Source organism: Phocoena sinus, chromosome 11, assembly GCF_008692025.1.
Source record: "Phocoena sinus isolate mPhoSin1 chromosome 11, mPhoSin1.pri, whole genome shotgun sequence".
Lineage (NCBI taxonomy): Eukaryota > Metazoa > Chordata > Mammalia > Artiodactyla > Phocoenidae > Phocoena > Phocoena sinus.
The window spans coordinates 6,747,466-6,765,197 of NC_045773.1; the positions used below are offsets into that span (position 1 = coordinate 6,747,466).

The 17,732-nt window shown below is 49.2% G+C and overlaps 1 protein-coding gene across 2 annotated transcripts in view; it reads right to left on the minus strand.

Moving 5' to 3' along the window:
- IRAK2 (interleukin 1 receptor associated kinase 2) overlaps positions 1 to 17,732 on the minus strand; it is a 57,554-nt gene that overhangs the window by 18,704 nt on the left and 21,118 nt on the right. For both annotated transcript variants that reach the window (XM_032650198.1, XM_032650199.1), the window contains exons 3-8: positions 12,792 to 12,938; positions 5,970 to 6,061; positions 4,286 to 4,480; positions 4,139 to 4,203; positions 2,225 to 2,339; positions 588 to 697 (exon numbers count right to left, since the gene is read on the minus strand). In XM_032650198.1, the coding sequence (XP_032506089.1) occupies positions 588 to 697; positions 2,225 to 2,339; positions 4,139 to 4,203; positions 4,286 to 4,480; positions 5,970 to 6,061; positions 12,792 to 12,938 (724 nt within the window). The remainder of the gene's footprint in view (positions 1 to 587; positions 698 to 2,224; positions 2,340 to 4,138; positions 4,204 to 4,285; positions 4,481 to 5,969; positions 6,062 to 12,791; positions 12,939 to 17,732) is intronic.

Consider the following 17,732-nt stretch of genomic DNA (forward strand, 5'->3'; position numbering starts at 1 on the left):
AAGCCCTCGCTCCCAGAGCCCGTGCTCCGCAACAAGAGAAGCCACCACAACGAGAAGCCCGCGCACCACAACGAAGAGTAGCCCCCGCTCGCCGCAACTAGAGGAAGCCTGCGTGCAGCAACGGAGACCCAACGCAGCCAAAAATTAATTAATTAATTAAAAAAAAAAAAAGAACGGGTCTCTGCAAAGACCCTGAGCGAGGAGCTCCAAAGCCCAGGGAGCCTGGCAGACATGGCCCACAGCTTAAGGACCTGATCCAGACCAGCTGCTGGAGGGGAAGTGAAATACAGCAGGGGAGTGGAGGGCTTGTTGGGGAAATGCCGACAAGCTTTGGGGGGAAATACTTTTGTTAGGGAAAGACAAACGTGGAGACAGGCAGTTCATGCTGACAGCAATCAGGGACAGAGTACAACCCAGAAACACTGATGTTCGAGGGTATAACAAAGAAAGAAGAGCCCCAAGAGAGGCAAGGAAGGGAGAGAAAGTGAAAGAGAAGAGAGACAGAGGGAGAGGAATGGGACCCAGGAGTGTGCAACATCTCATCCCTGTAGCCCAGCCCTGGGCGGGGCCCAGCCCACCTCTCTCACCTCTTGACGTTGCCATGGATGATCTCCAGGCCATGCAGATGCTCCACGGCATGAAGCAGCCCTGAGCAGATGATGACACGCTGGGGCCAGGGGAGCGGGTCCGAGCCACCCTAAGAGAAAGAAAAGGAGGAGAAAACAGTCACACATATGCCTTTGTAAAGTCCCAGTGGCAGGGTCCTGGGCTCCTGTCTCTCCTCCAGCCCTCATGTCCTCTGCAACAGGGCTCGGCCAGCAATGGTTTACTGGCAGGGTACCGGTTTTGACGTCAGACACATCCAGGTACAAATCCCAGCTCAGACATGCACTAGCTGTGTGACTTCGGAAAAGACACCCAACGTCTCTGAGCCTCTGCTTCATCAGATATAAAATAGAAATGTTGATCCCTGCGCTTTAGGATTGTTGTAAGGATTCAAAGGAGTGAATGGTATGCCCCTAGCATAGTGCCTGTTACACAGTGGGTGCTCCAAAAACAGAAGTTGTTTTTATCATGACTATCACGTGGCAGCTCTGGAATTCTTCTCTAGGAGGGGCTGGTTGGGAGAGGAGCTAGGGAGCTTGTGCTGGCACACCAAGCACATGGGCTGACTTTATAAGTATTTGGGGAGATCTCACAAGAGCTGATGGGGATTATCGGTGGTCTAAAGCCCCCTACCTTCCCCTACCTGCCACTGAATGTCCAAGCAAAATCACCTCTTATTTTTTAGGTCGTCTCTTAGGTCCCACATCCTCTAAGAACTGGCCTCGCTAATGGGTTTCTTCTAAAAACACTCTGGAATCTGGAGCCACACAAACCCAGTTTAAACTCTAGCCCTGATATGTGTCAGCTGTGTTCCTTTGGGTAAGTCACTTTGCCTCTCTGTGCCAGAGACTCCTCTTTTTGAAAATGGGGGAAACCTCCAGGGCTGCGGCAAGGTCCGAAGGAGATGTGTAAAGCCATTACCAAGGTGTCTTGCACACAGTGAGAGTTCAGCAAAGCTACCAATCATTATTATACCATGAATAACTGCTTCGTCTGGTCCCTGAGAAGGGAAGCAATAATTCTGTTGCAGAATGACTTTTTACCCTCTGTTTGAGGATTTTATGGGAAGGAGGCTTGTCTTAAAAATGGTAATTTTAATAGATACAGCACTCACATAGTATGACCTGCAAAAGGTCAAAAGGGTGTGGAGTAAAAGTTTCTCTTCCAACCTATGCTCCATCTACATAGTTCTCCCCAGAGGCGGTCAAGGCACCAGTTTCTTGTATCTTTTCTGAAATATTCCATAAATTCACGAGCAAATAGGAATTAACTAGAATAGCATTTTTTTAATAAAACTTTGCCTCCAATTTCCATACTCCGTTAATTCTTCTTCTTGTCCTATTGCATTGGCTAGCACCTTCAGAACAATGTTGAATAATAGAGCACGATGGGGTACCTTTGTCTTGCTCTTGACTTAAATGCCTCTTGTCAAAAGACATTTTAAATAGGTTTTTACCTGAAGATGTTTAGCCAGATCTTATCTATCTTGGCCCACCTCCTCTTCTCGAAGGGTCTCTCGAAGGCCCCCTTCCCCTCTGGACTCCTAAAAGTCCTTAACCCTGATTCTCCAACTGGGTGCTGCCTAATCCTGTTCTTTGACCATGACCGAGCCCCTTACCTGACCCTGGAGTCTGTCCTGTAAAGAACCATTTGCCATGTACGGGTAGATCAAGCTGTAAAACTGTTCTCCAGTGCAGAGACCCAGCAGAGGTAAGACATTGGGGTGGCAGCATCTGAAATCAGACATCAGTACAGGGATGAGGAGCCAGACGGAAAGAATAATCAAAGACCACTCCATTTCCTACCTCCTAAACCTCTTCTGCCCTCTCCACCCCTGGAGGCCACCAGTAACCTCCCAGGTACTAAATGCTCTAAACCCTGAAAGCCCAGCAACAGGGTAGAGATGACAACTGCATGCCCTCAAAGAGCTTAAAATCAAGTAACTCAAAGTACATGACACCCTAACCACCCATCTTCCAGAAACAGAGGCTTAGAGGTTAAGGAACTTGCCCAAGGTCACAACTAGCAAACACTGAAGCCAGGACCAGATAGCAGGTCTGTTTGACTCCCAGGACTAGGGTTCTTCCCCGAAATCCTCTTCTGGTGGGTTCCAAGTCACTGTTCCCTCTTGACCCTCTTCCCACCTCTCTGACTGCTCTTTCTTGGCCTTTTCTACTAAGACCCTCCTCATTTGCCTTCCCCTGAAACTTGAATCTCCCTGGCTGGACTCATCATCTTGTTTTATAAGCTTCTCCACCAGGAATCTCTCACCTCTATGAGGAACACCCCGAAATCTCTCATCTCCAGGCACATCCCACACACCAGAACTGACTGTCAAATTGCATCCCAATGTTCCAGGTGAACAACCTAGACTCAACAAGTTCCAAACCTGCTTCTCTGCCCACAGTTATTTTCTCAACCAAGGGCACCACCATCCATCCAGTTTCCTAGAAACCTCCTTACCTCCCCCATCTAATTAGTCACTGTTCACTGTCATACATAGCTTTCAATACACCCCCTTCATTCTCCCCTCCCCTGCCTTGGGTCCAACCCCAATGAACCCTCCCCAGCACTGTTGCAACGGCCTCCTGCCTGATCCCTTGGCCCCCCTCCACTCCCCCCAGGCCATCCTACTGCACAATTTTCACACTCAGTAGAGTTATTTACACTTCACTCTCCCCACTGGCTGTGTATCCTTCATGTCTGCACTCCCTAGAACAAAGAAAGGCCCTGACTGACGACTCACATTTGCCAAATGAATGAATGAAGGAGTGACTACCGACTCCAGGAAGGCACTACGCCAAGGTGGAGAGGGAATCAGATTTCCCGTTTACATTAAGTGTGTCTGTGTGTGGATAAGTGTGTGTATATATATGTGTGCGTGCGCACGCGTGCGTGTGTGTGTAGTCATGCATATGTATGAAGAGAGAAAGGATTAAAGAAAATATATCAAAATCTGAATACCGTAGTAGTTACTTATAGGTGCTATGGAAAATTGGTGATTTCTATTTTCCTCTTCATAATTTTCTTTATTTCTTAAAATACTCCACAATCATCACACACTGCCCGAGGCTACACACTGGCAGAGGAACTCAGACAGTGACTTGCCAGGTTGAATGACAGCTGGTATCCAGCACACTGCAGGGGTCCAGTATGTGCGTGTTCAATCCATCAGGCAATGACGGCAGAGCCAAGATAAGTGTCCAGGTATCCAAATGTCCTCCCCCTCTCTTTCCCAGTCACCCCCACCAAGCTCTGTGACGGGGAGGCTCACTTTACTTCAACCAACCACATTCCAGCTCTGCCACTTACTAGCTGTGCGATCTTGGACAAGACACTTAACGGCTCTGTGCCTCAGTCTGCCCATGTGTAAAATAATGTGAAAACAGTAGCCATGTTACAGGGGTCTTGTGAGGATTACATGAGCTTACATAAAGAGAATGCTTAAAACGTGCCTGCCACACAGGAAGCACTATATACAGGTTAGTGGTCATCACTATCAAACAAAGTATTTTCCAAAGGGGAGGCTTACCTACGGCAAATTTGTACCTCTGCCTGGAAGAATTTTTCAATTGATCCTGGACCTGAACAGGGCACCTGTGGGAAAAGACACTGAAACATGAAAATCTACCCTCACCATGTAGTCTCCACCCCTTACTGGAAACCAGTAAGTGCCCACCTCTCTGAGCTTCTTGAAGATGAATGGAGTGCCGAGCCTTTGCCCTCTGTAGATATCAGCAAAGGTCCCCTCACTGATTTTGTGGTTTGGGTTGAAGTTATCAGTTGCCTGGACCACGTCCACCTCGCTCCAGAAAAGGCTGTCATCAGCCAGGCTCAAAAGTGTCTCCTGCTTAGGAATGGAGGTGCTGAAATCCTGGGAATTCAGAGAGAAGAGACTGAGATTAATATGGAATTAATACGGAAAATACTATTTTCCCTACTACCTCAGGGACTCTTAGAACAGCAGAGCTGAGGGGTGAAGGGGATCATCTCATCCAGTGAGGAGGGATGGCAAAAAGGACAGATCCCAGCTCTGCTTCTAACTTGCTCCGTGACCTTGGACAAGTTGCTTAACCTCTCTGAGCCTTCATTTCCTCATCAGCAAAAATAAAGATAACCATAATACCCTGGAGGGTAATTTTGAAGATTAACTAAAATGTGAGTATTCCCAGCCCATGGTGGAGGTTTCCTTTTTTTTTTTTTTCCCCAGTTTACAAAGGTGAGCACCAAGGGGGTCAAAGAACTGAAGTGAGTTTACAAGGCGGGTCAATGGCTGGGCTTGTGTCCCCGGTCCTGCACACGGTATACATGCCGGGAAGCAGGACACAGGTTCACATAACCTTTGTAAGCCTAAGAAAAGCAGCTCTGCATCAATCCCTTTTCTTCTTAAAAATAGGTGTACATAAACTTCCATTTTTTTTAAGTTATATGTGCTCTTATAAACTGTTTTAGATAATTAGAGGGGAGCTAATTATACATGATCTCATTATCCACTTAACTGCTATTAAAGTTTAGTGTAATTCTTGCCAGTTAGATACACGAGAATTTATTTTTAAAAATTGGGACCATGCCGCACCCACCGTTTTGATTTCCAGTGTTTTCTCTAAACGTTATACCATGAACATTCTTCCAATTACTAAATCATCTTTGAAAATGATTAATTATTAAAAGGTAAATAAGCCTGCTTAAGTGACAGTCCCTTTTATCCAAGAGCTCCACTAACCAGACCCATGTAGCACTGGCTTCCCCGCCAGGCACTCTGCCCAGGACACCTTTAGGGGCCCACGAAAACATCTTAACGTAATTTCTTTCGAAGTCTCATGAACAAAAATGAACTTTTCAAGTTGAAGAAAATGTTTTAATTTTTAATCCAACTTGGATTATGTTCATCTTTATACCGCTGCAGTCGTAAAGTATAATTTTAAGTAATATTTTTAAATGAAAGAAAGGGCCTAGAAAGGCAAAAATGCCTAAGATTCACAGAAGTCACTTGTGACCCTGGACCCAAATCATTCAAAATTCAGGATAACTCCAATATATTTTGTGTTGAAAAAAGGTTGAAGGGGAGGCATTTTGACTACTGCAACCAAGAAATTTTGGGAGGAGGAAGATGCCAATTATCAGCTCCCATTTAAATACAAATAACGGAAAAGCTCATTAAAAACTAGAGTGCACCCTCTCCCCGCCCCTGATTTACTGAGGGCCAGCACTGAGAGTCTTAGAAGCTCAGAGCAATTCAATGGGCCTCGTTTCTCCCCTTCACCCTGACCCCTAACCCCCAAACTGTTCCCGAGGAATAAACACGTTGCATTTCTGAGAGAGGGTCACAGCTGGGGGCTACTGCTGGTGGGCAGAGGATTTACCTTTGAATCGGATGAGGCTGGCAGGTCGGTGTTTACGGAAGGAGGGGCATCTTCAGCAGGGCCCCAGGGGCTGGCTCTGGCTGGAGCAGGCCCTGGAAAGGAGGGACGGTGGGTCAGGCCACAGCCACTGGAGGAAGGAGGGACGGGTCCCTGCCTGGTCCCCAGACCCAGTCAGTCTCTCATTCACTCCACAAACATTTTACTGTCAGTGATGACAGCTGCCATTTCCTGACACCACAGACGCCAGCCTACCCGCTGCTCAAGCGTTACCCCGTGGAAGCCTTATGACAGCCTTGTGGGTTGGTCCTATACAAAGTCCCCGTGTGACAGGTGGAGAAAGGGAAGCACTGGAGGTGGCCACTTGCCCAGGGCCACGCTGACAGTAAGTGGCAGAGTCGGCCTTTAAATGGAGATCCTTGGGCCTTCTAACCCCTACACTGTCCCACCTCCCACAAAAGCAGCAGAGAAGGACACAAGTACATTAGCTACAGAGCCTGCCCTCCAGAAACCTCCACGGCAGCAGGAATGGCAATAACCAGCCTCCCAGGGCAGAGGCAGGAGAAGCCTGCCTTAGTGGGTTGGGAGATCAAGGAGGGCTTCACAGAGGAAGGAACGCTTGACCTGAGCTTCAAAACGGGGAAAACATTTGCAACAAGTAGCTATGACGTAGGGAGGGCACCGAGGCCATGGAACCGGCCCACGAGGAGGTGTGGCAGCAGCAAAGTCCAGGCGAACAGTAAACATTCCGGGCACGCTTAGTTAGCAAACACTGACAGCATTCCCAATGCGTCCCTGAGCTAACTCATTTCACGCTCATAATAGCCCCAGGAGAGAGATGCCAGTATCATCTACTCTTTACAGGTGGTGAAACTAAGGCACGGAGGGGTGACCCAACCTTTCCAAGGGTACCCAGTCAGTGGCTCCAGAGTCTGTGCTCTTAATCCCTTAGTGAATGTAGAAGATTCACAAGAGAGGTGTGGCTTGAAGAGTAGTTCAGGGTCAGGGAAAAGTCAGGTTAAAGTGGGTGACATGACTTCACCAGGCACCACGTGAAGATTAATCTGAAGGTAATGGGGCAGCCTGGGGTCTGCAGGTCAGAGCAGGTGCAGGCGGGGAACAAGACAGGCCACGTAGCTGACCCACATGAAAGTGGACCTTGACCAGAAGCCTGAAGCTTCAGATGTCACCGTTGGAAACACCCAAGTGGCCCTACTGCAGGGCTGGCCTCTGAGTAACAGGGGGCCGGCCCTTCCAAGGGAAACTGACGTTGACCCAAGGGTTGCTGGCCAAATCCACCTGTTTCAAGTATTTCTGGCTTACCTCATCAAGAAAGGAGTGATTAATGTGGACCTTTGACCACAGAAAACCTTAACTCAGAATACTGAAAACAGCACCATGGTGAAGCTAGAATCAGCCTTCCAAAACTACGAACAAGGCAGCTGATAAAACAAAACTCACCTGATGGAAAGCCTGAGGCTCTTTCATCCTCTCAGAGGAGGGGCCACCCTAAGCCTCTCTCCCTGCATTGTCTGCTGCTTCTAGAGTCTTTTGTTTGTTTCCTTTCTGGAAAGCGATTTTGTTTTTGTTTTTGTTTTTTTTGCGGTACGCGGGCCTCTCACTGTTGTGGCCTCTCCCGTTGCGGAGCACAGGCTCCGGACGCGCAGGCTCAGCGGCCATGGCTCACGGGTCCAGCTGCTCCACGGCATGTGGGATCCTCCCAGACCGGGGCACGAACCCGTGTCCCCTGCATCGGCAGGCAGACTCTCAACCACTGCGCCACCAGGGAAGCCCTGTTTGTTTCCTTTCTTTCACATTTTCCAGCACTGGCGATATTTGAAAGGACTACACTTGAGAAGGTACCGTGCTGGTACACCCACACTGCACCAGCAACCCCCAGAATGGGGTACTAACAACAAACACCCCTCCCCAAAATACACAGGTGCGCACACACATTCACACACACCCTCTTTGTCTCTCAGTGCACTACAATTTAAACCGACCTTTGGACTTCCCTGGTGGCGCAGTGGTTAAGAATCCGCCTGTCGATGCAGGGGGACACGGGTTCGATCCCTGATGGGTTCGATCCCTGATCTGGGAAGATCCCATATGCCACGCAGCAACTAAACCCGTGCGCCACAACTACTGAGCCCACATGCCGCAACTACTGAAGCCCCCGTGCCTAGAGCCCAGAGCTCCGCAACAAGAGAAGCCACCGCAATGAGAAGCCCGTGCACCGCAATGAAGAGTAGCCCCCGCTGGCGAAATTAGAGAAAGCCCGCGCACAGCAACGAAGACCCAACACAGCCAAAAAAATTTTTTAAATATATAAACTGAGCTTCAGGGTAAGAGCTATAGCTCAGACACAGGAATTAAACCTTTGGCAAAAAAAGGAAAAAATAAAACCAGAATAAATGGATAAAGAAGATGTGGCATATTTATACAACATAATATTACTCAGCCATAAAAAAAAAATGACATAATGTCATTTGCAGCAACACGAATGGACCTAGAGATTATCATACTAAGTGAAGTAAGCCAGGCAGACAAATAGCAAGCATATATCACTTACATGTAGAATCTAAAAAAAGTGATACAAATGAACTTACATACAAAACAGCAATACACCCACAGACATAGAAAACAAACTTACGGTTACCAAAGGGGAAAGGGTGAGGGAGAGATAAATTAGGAGTTTGGGATTAACAGATACACCCTACTATATATAAAATAGATAACCAACAAGGATCTACTGTAGAGCCCAGGGAACTATACTCAATATTTTGTAATAACCTGTAGGGAAAAGAATCTGAAAAAGAATATCTATATATATAACTGAATCACTTTGTTGTATACCTAAAACCAACACAACATTGTAAATCAACTATACTTCAATTAAAAAAATAAAAAGGTAAAATAAAAAACAAAATAACTAAAACCAGCAACGTGCTACAGACCAGCTGGCAGCCCTGTAACCGACCAGAGCCCAGCTGTTCACTTAAATCCATCCGCGCATCTGCATGCACCCAGGCCGTGCTTCCCGAGGCTGCTCCCACCCCGACTCCCCACCCCTGGTGACTGGGTGCGGAGGGGAGACTGCCATGCAGTAAGGCTCCTGGCCACTGCTGCTCCAGTGGTGGAGGCCTCCGCCCTTGCCCTGCCTTCTCTTGGGCTCAGCTCAATACCCTTGGCCTGAGTCACCCAAACTGTGGTCACAGTCATCCATCTCCTAGGTGTGGGCCGTGTGTCTGTGCTGCTCCACAGTGAGTTACTTGATGTTTTCTTTCAATCCACTCCAGTTCACGTATTACATATTCAGCCTTGAAATCCCTAGTTCTTGTGCATGTGATATATTCTCTGCCTAACACCCGTGTTCCATGTACCACTGGGGACAGACACTCTACACTCTGGGAACTGCTGTTCCAGGCCAACTTGACTTCCCTCCTGCCTCTTTCCTGGAGTTCTGCTCTATCTGCTCTCCCCGCCCCAGGGCTGACCTCAGAGCAGGCTGCACACACGGTCCCTCATCCTCTCCCACTGCCCAGCGAGGCCAAGGTCAGCACTAGCCTCACACAGCCATGATTCTCTGGTCTGATTGATGCCTGGGGTTTGCTCTGGGGGCTGCACCAGGCCTCTCAGTGTGGGGGGATCGCTGAGGTCTGCTCTTGTGACACAGGAGGGCTACGAGGGGTGGTTGAGTCTATTTATCCGGGTGGTTTGCGGAGGGGGAGCGGGGGGAAGGAGTGGAATTGGAACCAATACCCCAAGGCTGAGAAATCAGATAAGAACTAGCCCTTGCTTCCACTCATGGAAGGCCTGGGCCAGGGAAGACAGTGGTCTACACAAATGTCATTTCCAAAACACTAAGAGTTAACTCTTCACGGTGCCATTTCCCACAGAAATCTTTCTAGAACGTTTGCTTTCTCAAGCAGAATGCACCAAATCTTGTCCTGCTGAGTTGCGTCACTGCAGGCAGGAACAAAGAACACGCAATGTTTCTGTATCTCATTCGGGGTTTTCTGGATCCTGCCCCGTGGCTGGCAGTGGGTCGGCCTCTACAGCTACCCCATCTCTTTCTTGGTAGCAGACAGAACTGAGCTCAAGTCCTGGCTCTGTCATTACTAAAGATTTGACTTTGGGTGGGTTGTGCTTCCTTTCTTTAGCTTTCTCAGATGTAGAAAAAAACCCCCAAAACACAGAAATAGTCCATTCTTTGTAGAGTTCTTGTCCAGATTAAAAGACATGGCATAAAGCACAAAGATCAGTCTCTGGTATATGTGGGGTACCAAGGCTGGTAAAACCATGTGTAGATTAAATCAATTCTGATGGACAGACAATTGCCTCTCCCATAGGTAAGGCTTTGCAACAGTTATTTCAGCCACTCAGAGCCCTTTTATCTGTTTTTGTTTTTGTTTGTGCGGTACGCGGGCCTCTCACTGCTGTGGCCTCTCCCGTTGCGGAGCACAGGCTCCGGACGCGCAGGCTCAGGGGCCATGGCTCACGGGCCCAGCCGCTCCGCGGCATGTGGGATCTTCCCGGACCGGGGCACGAACCCGCGTCCCCTGCATCGGCAGGCGGACTCCCAACCACTGCGCCACCAGGGAAGCCCCAGAGCCCTTTTATCTGAAATCTAGCTTTGAGAATCTGTTTAAGGAGGTGCTTAGAACCTGTCCATGGCTCATCTGCTCGTGTATTTTCCTTCTCCATGTCTCTCCCAACTACAGAGGTTAGGATGTGGGCTCCGGAACAATTCACCTGAGCTGAATCCCAGTCCCACCGCTTGCTCAGCCGTGGAGCTCTGGCAGGCTATGTCTCCTTCCCCAGCTATCAAGAGCCCCCTCCCTGGGTGGTCAGGCTGATTCAGTGACAGGCGGCACCATTCCTCCCTGTGTGTGCCCTCCTCCCCAGCCACCTCTGCCTCCACGTTCTCCACTCCTACGAGATACTCAGCTGGAACCCTGGGCCCAGTGGAACCTTGGGTTTTCCCAAGAAAAGACTGGCTTTGGGTTATCTGATGAAATTAATGATGATGCCCTTATTTTTAGTTTGGGCAAAGATAGACAGTCAACTTCCTGTCTCCGTCTACAGATTCTATTTATGGTCCTGACCTGTCTGGGCACATGTCCTCCCAAGTGCCATTCAAGAAAGCGGAGGGTGCAAAGTCTGGCAGAGACATAATGATGCTTGTTTTCACGGCAGCCTAAATAAGGAACCTCTGAAGAAGCTGCTATACCAGTAACCTCCTCCAGCTCCACCAGCACTCCCCTAGAATTTCCCTATTTTATTATTATCTTTCCCGTTGGCCATCGATCAGTATCATATTAGCTTTAGGACCATTTCCCCTTGTCTTTAATTGCTGATCAAAGTTCTGCTCTTTTTTTTTTTTTTAAACTCTTTAGCTACAGGAAATAATTTAGACTCCTTGGTCTAGGATTAACTTTCCAGACTCAACGTATCTGGGGTTCCTGGAATGTTCCTAATATCGGCTAACGTTTAATGAGCACCTACGTGGTGGCAACACCAAGGTGTATGACTCCTAACCACACACGATGATGTAGGCGGTTAGGAATTATTATTCTATTATTATGCGCATTTTACAGATGAAGAAAATGAGGTACAGAGAGGCTAAGTCATTCTCCTGCTGGAAAGGGCAGAGTTGGAATTCAAATATGGGTCCGCCTGATGCAAAAGCCCGTGTGTGTGCCTCTCAGCTGACGCTGACCCTGGCTTTGGGAGCCACGTCAACGGATTTGGGAGGTTTCATGGATTTGGGGTCTCCAGCTTTCCACTCATGAGGCTGCAGGAGAGCAGAAGGCGGGTGGGGCTCCGGGGGAGAGGTGGGGAGGACGGCATGAGGAGCGGGTACCCCTCGGGAAGTTACCCGCTGGCTGAGTCCTTCCATCATTTGGCAAACTGTCCCCCAGCCCTTCCCCGGGCACAAGGGGATGGAGACAAAGCTGAAGTGGGCTGAGAGGCTGTGGGGTAGGGGTGTGTGCAGCGGTTGAGGATATAAGCGTTCAAATCACATGGCTCAGTTGCCTGTGCTGGGGGCTTGCGGAACCACAGGTAAAATACCTGGGCTCCGGAGCATATGACCTTGGCAGGCTGTTTAACCTCTCTGTGCTTCGTTTTCCTCATCTGTCAAATGGGGAGAAAAACAATACCAAACTCATACAGTTAGCTGAGGGTTAAATAGCTCAACTTCTTGAAGGGCTTAGAACAGTGTCTGACACATAGAAAGCCCCCAGTTACTGAGTTTGTTTTTTTCTTTTTACAAAAATGGGAAACCTCCCTGGCGGTCCAGTGGTTAAGACTCCGCGCTTCCAATGCAGGGGTCACGGGTTCAACCCCTGGTTGGGGAACTAAGATTCCCACCAGCTGTGCAGCACAGCCAAAAAAAAAAAAATTAATAATAACAATTAAAATACACCTCGCTGGGAATTCCCTTGTGGTCCAGTGGTTAGGAATCCACATTTCCACAGCAGGGGTCACGGGTTCAATCCCTGGTCGGGTAACTAAGATCCCACAGGCCGTGCAGAGCAACCAAAAAAAAAAAGAGGTAATAGACGGTATATATCCTTTTGTCGTCTGACATTTTAACTTTTTAAACTCAGTATATTGTGAGCATATTTCCATGTAAGTATACAGACCTACATCATTGCCAGCAGGATTTTATTGTCACCACCATCTGTGGTTAATTTTGCCATCCGCATTTGTTGCTTCCAATTTTCTGCTATTATATGCTGAACTAAATGCCTTTATAGATAAAACATTTTCTTAAATAAATCTTCTTTAAATTAAAAAATTAAGTTAAATTAAAATTACCCGGGCCTGGAAAGGCGGCTGGCCTCATGGGCTGCTCCGTTTCTTGTTCATCATCAGCGTTTCTTACAGAAGCTGCCAAAGGCTTTCCTGGCTTCACCGTATCCAAGAAGTCTGGGATGGAAGACTTGATTTCAGGAACTGATTTCCCTGAAACGAGGTGGGAAGAAAGAAAGCTATTATCATTCAATGAAGGGGGCTAGCCATCGACAGGCTGGGTCCAGAAATCAGAGACCTTGATCAGAGTCTTGCCTCAGCCTCAAGTTCACGATGTGCCCCCCCGAGAGCTGTTTTTCCCTCTGGGCCTCGGCCTCCCCATGTGTAAGGTGTAGCTCTTGGACCCGAAATGGTCCAGCTGAGACACTCTGTCAGACACACCTGACTTACAGTCCTACCTGCTGTGTGACCTTAGACAAGTCACTTTCCTTCTCTGAGCCTGTTTCCTCACCTATGAAACAGAGAGATGATCATGATGATAACATGATAACATCTGCTTGCCTCCCTCACAGGGCTGTTGGGAGCGGGGAATGAGAGTGCAGACATGAAAGGCCTCTGCAGATCACACGGTTCCCTGAACACGTGGGGAAGTCAAAGATCTCTACCCGGCTGAGTCCCTAAGTCGAGCCCCTAAATATAAAAGTACTGGCAGTCCTCCAGCTTCCCCTTCCAAGAGCAGTGGAGACATGTGCATCCTTCCCTGTTTTAGAGACGGGAAGCCTGAAAATAGCAGCCACGTCAACTGCCAGCCGACACTGCACAACGCACGGCCAGGCCCAGCTCTGCACGTACGCAATCCTCCCAAGGTCCCTCACTGCATCCTGGTGGAGATGAGGACCCTGAGGCCTGAGCAGGTTAAGTGGCTTGTCTGAGATCACACAGCCTGGTCAGGCAGGACCGGCTGAAAGAGCCTGGGTGGAGGTCACCTGTTTTTCCAGAGTAATCACTTCTTTGCATTGAACTGGGAAACCCCAAAGGTGCCAGAGGGTGTGTCTCCACCAGCTTCCACAGAGCCTGCTACGAGTGAACCTGCTTCCTCTCCCTTCCCCCCACCACTGCCATCCTCTCTCCAGGATGGTCCCGGCCTCCAGCTCCAGTGGCCTCCAGAGCCCTCCCCAGGCTGCATCTTGCTAAAATACAGACCTGGCCTCACCACCTCCCTGCTTAAAGCCTTTACGAGTCCCCACTGGCAGGATAAGGCACACAACTCTTCACATGAATCCTCCTATCTCCCCACTGCCTCCCAGACCAAATCCAAATTCTACAGCCCTGCATTCAAGGCCCTTCACCCTCTGGTGGTCAGAGGTGGACCCATGTTTGAGAACTGAAAAAACAGAGGGCACTGAAGCCCAGGGAAGGCCAGCCCACTTGCTCACTCTCACGTGGGCACCAGGTGGGGCTGAGACAAAACACACACTTCCAGCCTTTGAGTCTCCAGGAGCATTTATTCCAACAGGTAAACAGTGTCTCTCTCTCTCTCAACAAAACCGATCGTCACCACGGGACCAAGCACGGGACCAAGCTTCTCAGATCCAAGCTCTGGGACTAGAACAATATTAGCAACGCCTCAGTGAATGGCACTACAGTGTGTACGGCGCGTCGCAGATTTATTTGATTTTCCTGACAACCTCTGATGGTTAACAGAATTCTCTGCATTTTATTTTTGAGCACATTGAGGCTCAGACGGGTAAAATGGTTTGTCCCAAGTCAAACAGCTGATGAGATTCAAACCTGGGGCTGGTTTCCCTGTCATCCGGTCCGGCGGAACCACCCACATGGCCACTGTCCTCAGCATCCCTACTCCCCTCTGCAGATGGGCCCCGACTGAGGAACAGCAGGACAAAGGGTACAAGCAAGTGAGGAAAGGCCAGAGGGAATGCACAAAAGTAACCAGAAGGCCGAACGGGGGATAGTGGGTGACTTTTTCCTTGTTTCCTTTACTGACATACTGTTCTTTTTTTTTTTTTTTTTTTTTTTTTTTGCGGTACGCGGGCCTCTCACTGCCGTGGCCTCTCCCGCTGCGGAGCACAGGCTCTGGACGCGCAGGCCCAGCGGCCATGGCCCACGGGCCCAGCCGCCCCGCGGCATGTGGGATCCTCCCGGACCGGGGCAAGAACCCGCGTCCCCTGCATCCGCAGGCGGACTCCCAACCACTGCGCCACCAGGGAAGCCCCATACTGTTCTTTTAAATGCAACTATCTTCTAAAAGAAGTAGCAGAGCTTAGCTGTTCAGAGTCCAGGCTCTGACCTGACACCAGCTCCCTCACCTCCCAGCTGTGTTTGCTTTGGATGACTTCCGTGAGACTAAGGGAGATAGCACATGTTAACCAATTAGCTCAAAACATGGGAACTTCATTGCTGGTGTTGTTATCATACTTTTAAAATACCGGGTCACCTCTTAAACAGCCCAGAGTGGGTGTAAGGAGCGTAGTTCGGGAGTCTTTCCGTTTTCATTTAACACAACTCCGCATCACTTACACTTTTTTGTTGTTTTACTGTATTTGTTTTTTTAAATTGTGGTAAAATACATTTAACGTGAAATTTATCATCTTAATCATTTTAAAGTCTACAGTTCAGTGGCATTGCGTGCATTCACACCGCTGTCCAACCACCACCACCATCCATCTCCAGAACTTTTTCATCTTCCCAAACTGAAACTCTGCCCTCATTAAACACCAACTCCCCTCCCCGCTCCTCCAGACCCTGGCAACCACCATTCTACCTTCTGTCTCTATGAATTTATTCATTTAAATATTTTGACTTGTGTGAGGTTTTTTTTTTCACTTTAATAGTAACTAAAAAGATGTATGTGGATATCCATGATACGGAGAGGTGTTAATATATTTTTTAATTGAGATATAATTGACATAGAACATTATATTAGTTTCAGGTATATATCATAATGATTTGATATTTGCATGTACTGTGAAATGATCACCACAGCAAGTCCAGTTAACATCCATCACCACACAGTTACACATTTTTCCTTGTGATGAGAACTTTTAAGGTCTACCCTCTTAGCAACTTACAACTATGCGAAACACAGTATTGTTAACTCCAGTCACCATGCCGCACATTACATCCCCTGTACTTATTTATCTTGTAACTGGAAGTTCTCCCTTTTGACCCTCTTCACCCATTTTGGGCCCGCACTCCACCTCTGGCAACCACCAATATATTGTTGACGGACAATGAAAGAGGATATATAATGTGTTACCCAGGTTTTTTTTTTGTTTGTAAAATATGTGTAAAACTATAGAAGACATCTACATATGAAGAGAAAAAGAACCCGAAGGATATACAGGAAATGCTAACTGTGAACATTTCTGGATGGTGTGATTATCAAGGACTGTATAATTGTGGGTTCGGGGGGTTATTTGCATTTGGCAGAATCTTTCAACAGTGATCATGTATGTATCAGTTGCACAGTAAATTGTTTCTTAAGAAAAAAGTCAGTGAGCAAGCTTGCTCGAACGGAGCCTTCCGATGAGGGTGAGTAGCCCGAAAGCAATTGAGCAGCAGATGCAGGGCCCGCCCGCTCCTGGATTTTGCCACTGATGGTCTAGGACGTGCGCTTGACACCTTCACTGTGTGTGTCCTCACCCCAACCCTAGGGGTAGCAAAGAGGGAAACGGAAGCTCAGGGAGGTGGGGTCCCCTGCCAGAACCAATGGCTGAGCAGGATTTACGGCCCCTGTGGGGACCCCGGAGAACACACACTTCGTTTCTCCCCACCTGGGGTCCTCAGGCACCACGCGCCCCCAACCCAATCGCCTCAGGGAGAGGCCCTTCTGGCCCAAACTGGGATCCCAGAAGCGAGGCTCCTCCCCAAGGGCAGTCCTACCGGCAGGACTCACAGACTCCCACGTCTCTGCTCACGTAATGCACTGCTCTCCATAGGCACAGGGTGACACCGTCCCTCGTGCAAAGTGACAACTTTGCCGGTGAGAGTCACTGGCAGTGAAGGCTGACTCGTGAGAATTTCCAGGGCAGAAGCAAAGACCCCAGGAGGAAGGGGTCCCAATGCCACTCTGAGCCCTCCTCCCCCCTGCCCTCCCCTCTCTGGCCCAGGGAGACGGCCCCTTGACGCACCCTCCCTCCACCAACTGCCTCAGTTGGGGTCCTACCCGTGTACCTCAAAGGGCCATGTCCACGCCATCCTCACGATGACATCTGTGTATGAGACACAAGGGCAGATGTGACTCCTCTGTGGCCCCAGCTCCCCTCGCGTCAGGCAGGCCGGGCCTGCTGGTGAAGGGGACCCCAGACAGCCCACCACAGTAGGAGGTGTTCCTGGCTGCATCAGCTTCTAAAGGTGCCACCTGCACCCCAACTGCCTGCGTCCCCAGAATAAGCGGCACTTCCCCCCCATCCAAGGCCCGGATGAGCCTGTTTCGTCATCAGACAAACGGAAGTGAAGGTGACGGTCCCGGCCTGACCTAACTTCAGTGTCCTATTCCTTATTTCTTTCCCTTTCTGCACAGACCTTTGCCGCTCCATCAAGACCTATGTGGCAGGAATACCAAAGCCACCCACCCATTTGTGGCTGACCTCCCTGGTCTCCACCAACAGGGGATAGATAGAAAAGGCTTCATTATGTTCTCAACCTAAGGTGAGTCTGCAGTGACAGGCAGGGGCCTACAGCTGGCACCGTGGTCCATGCAAACATGTGGGACTGGGGCACATGCCCGCCCGAGGAGGGAACAGCCCTGAGGCATGGGCACCAGCACCGGCGGGTGCCAGCCTGACACAGAGCTTGTCAGCGCATTTCTGCTGCAGCGCCCCCTCCCACCTAGTCACACACGAGGGCCCCACCCAGCCACAGGGGCCAACGTCAGGCCTGCAGTGACAATCAGATGACAAGCTTCAGTTTCCTGTGAAACCCCTGTTTCAGCCCTCTGTGGGTGTTCAGGTGCAGACAATAAATAAGAGGCATAAACAGGACACA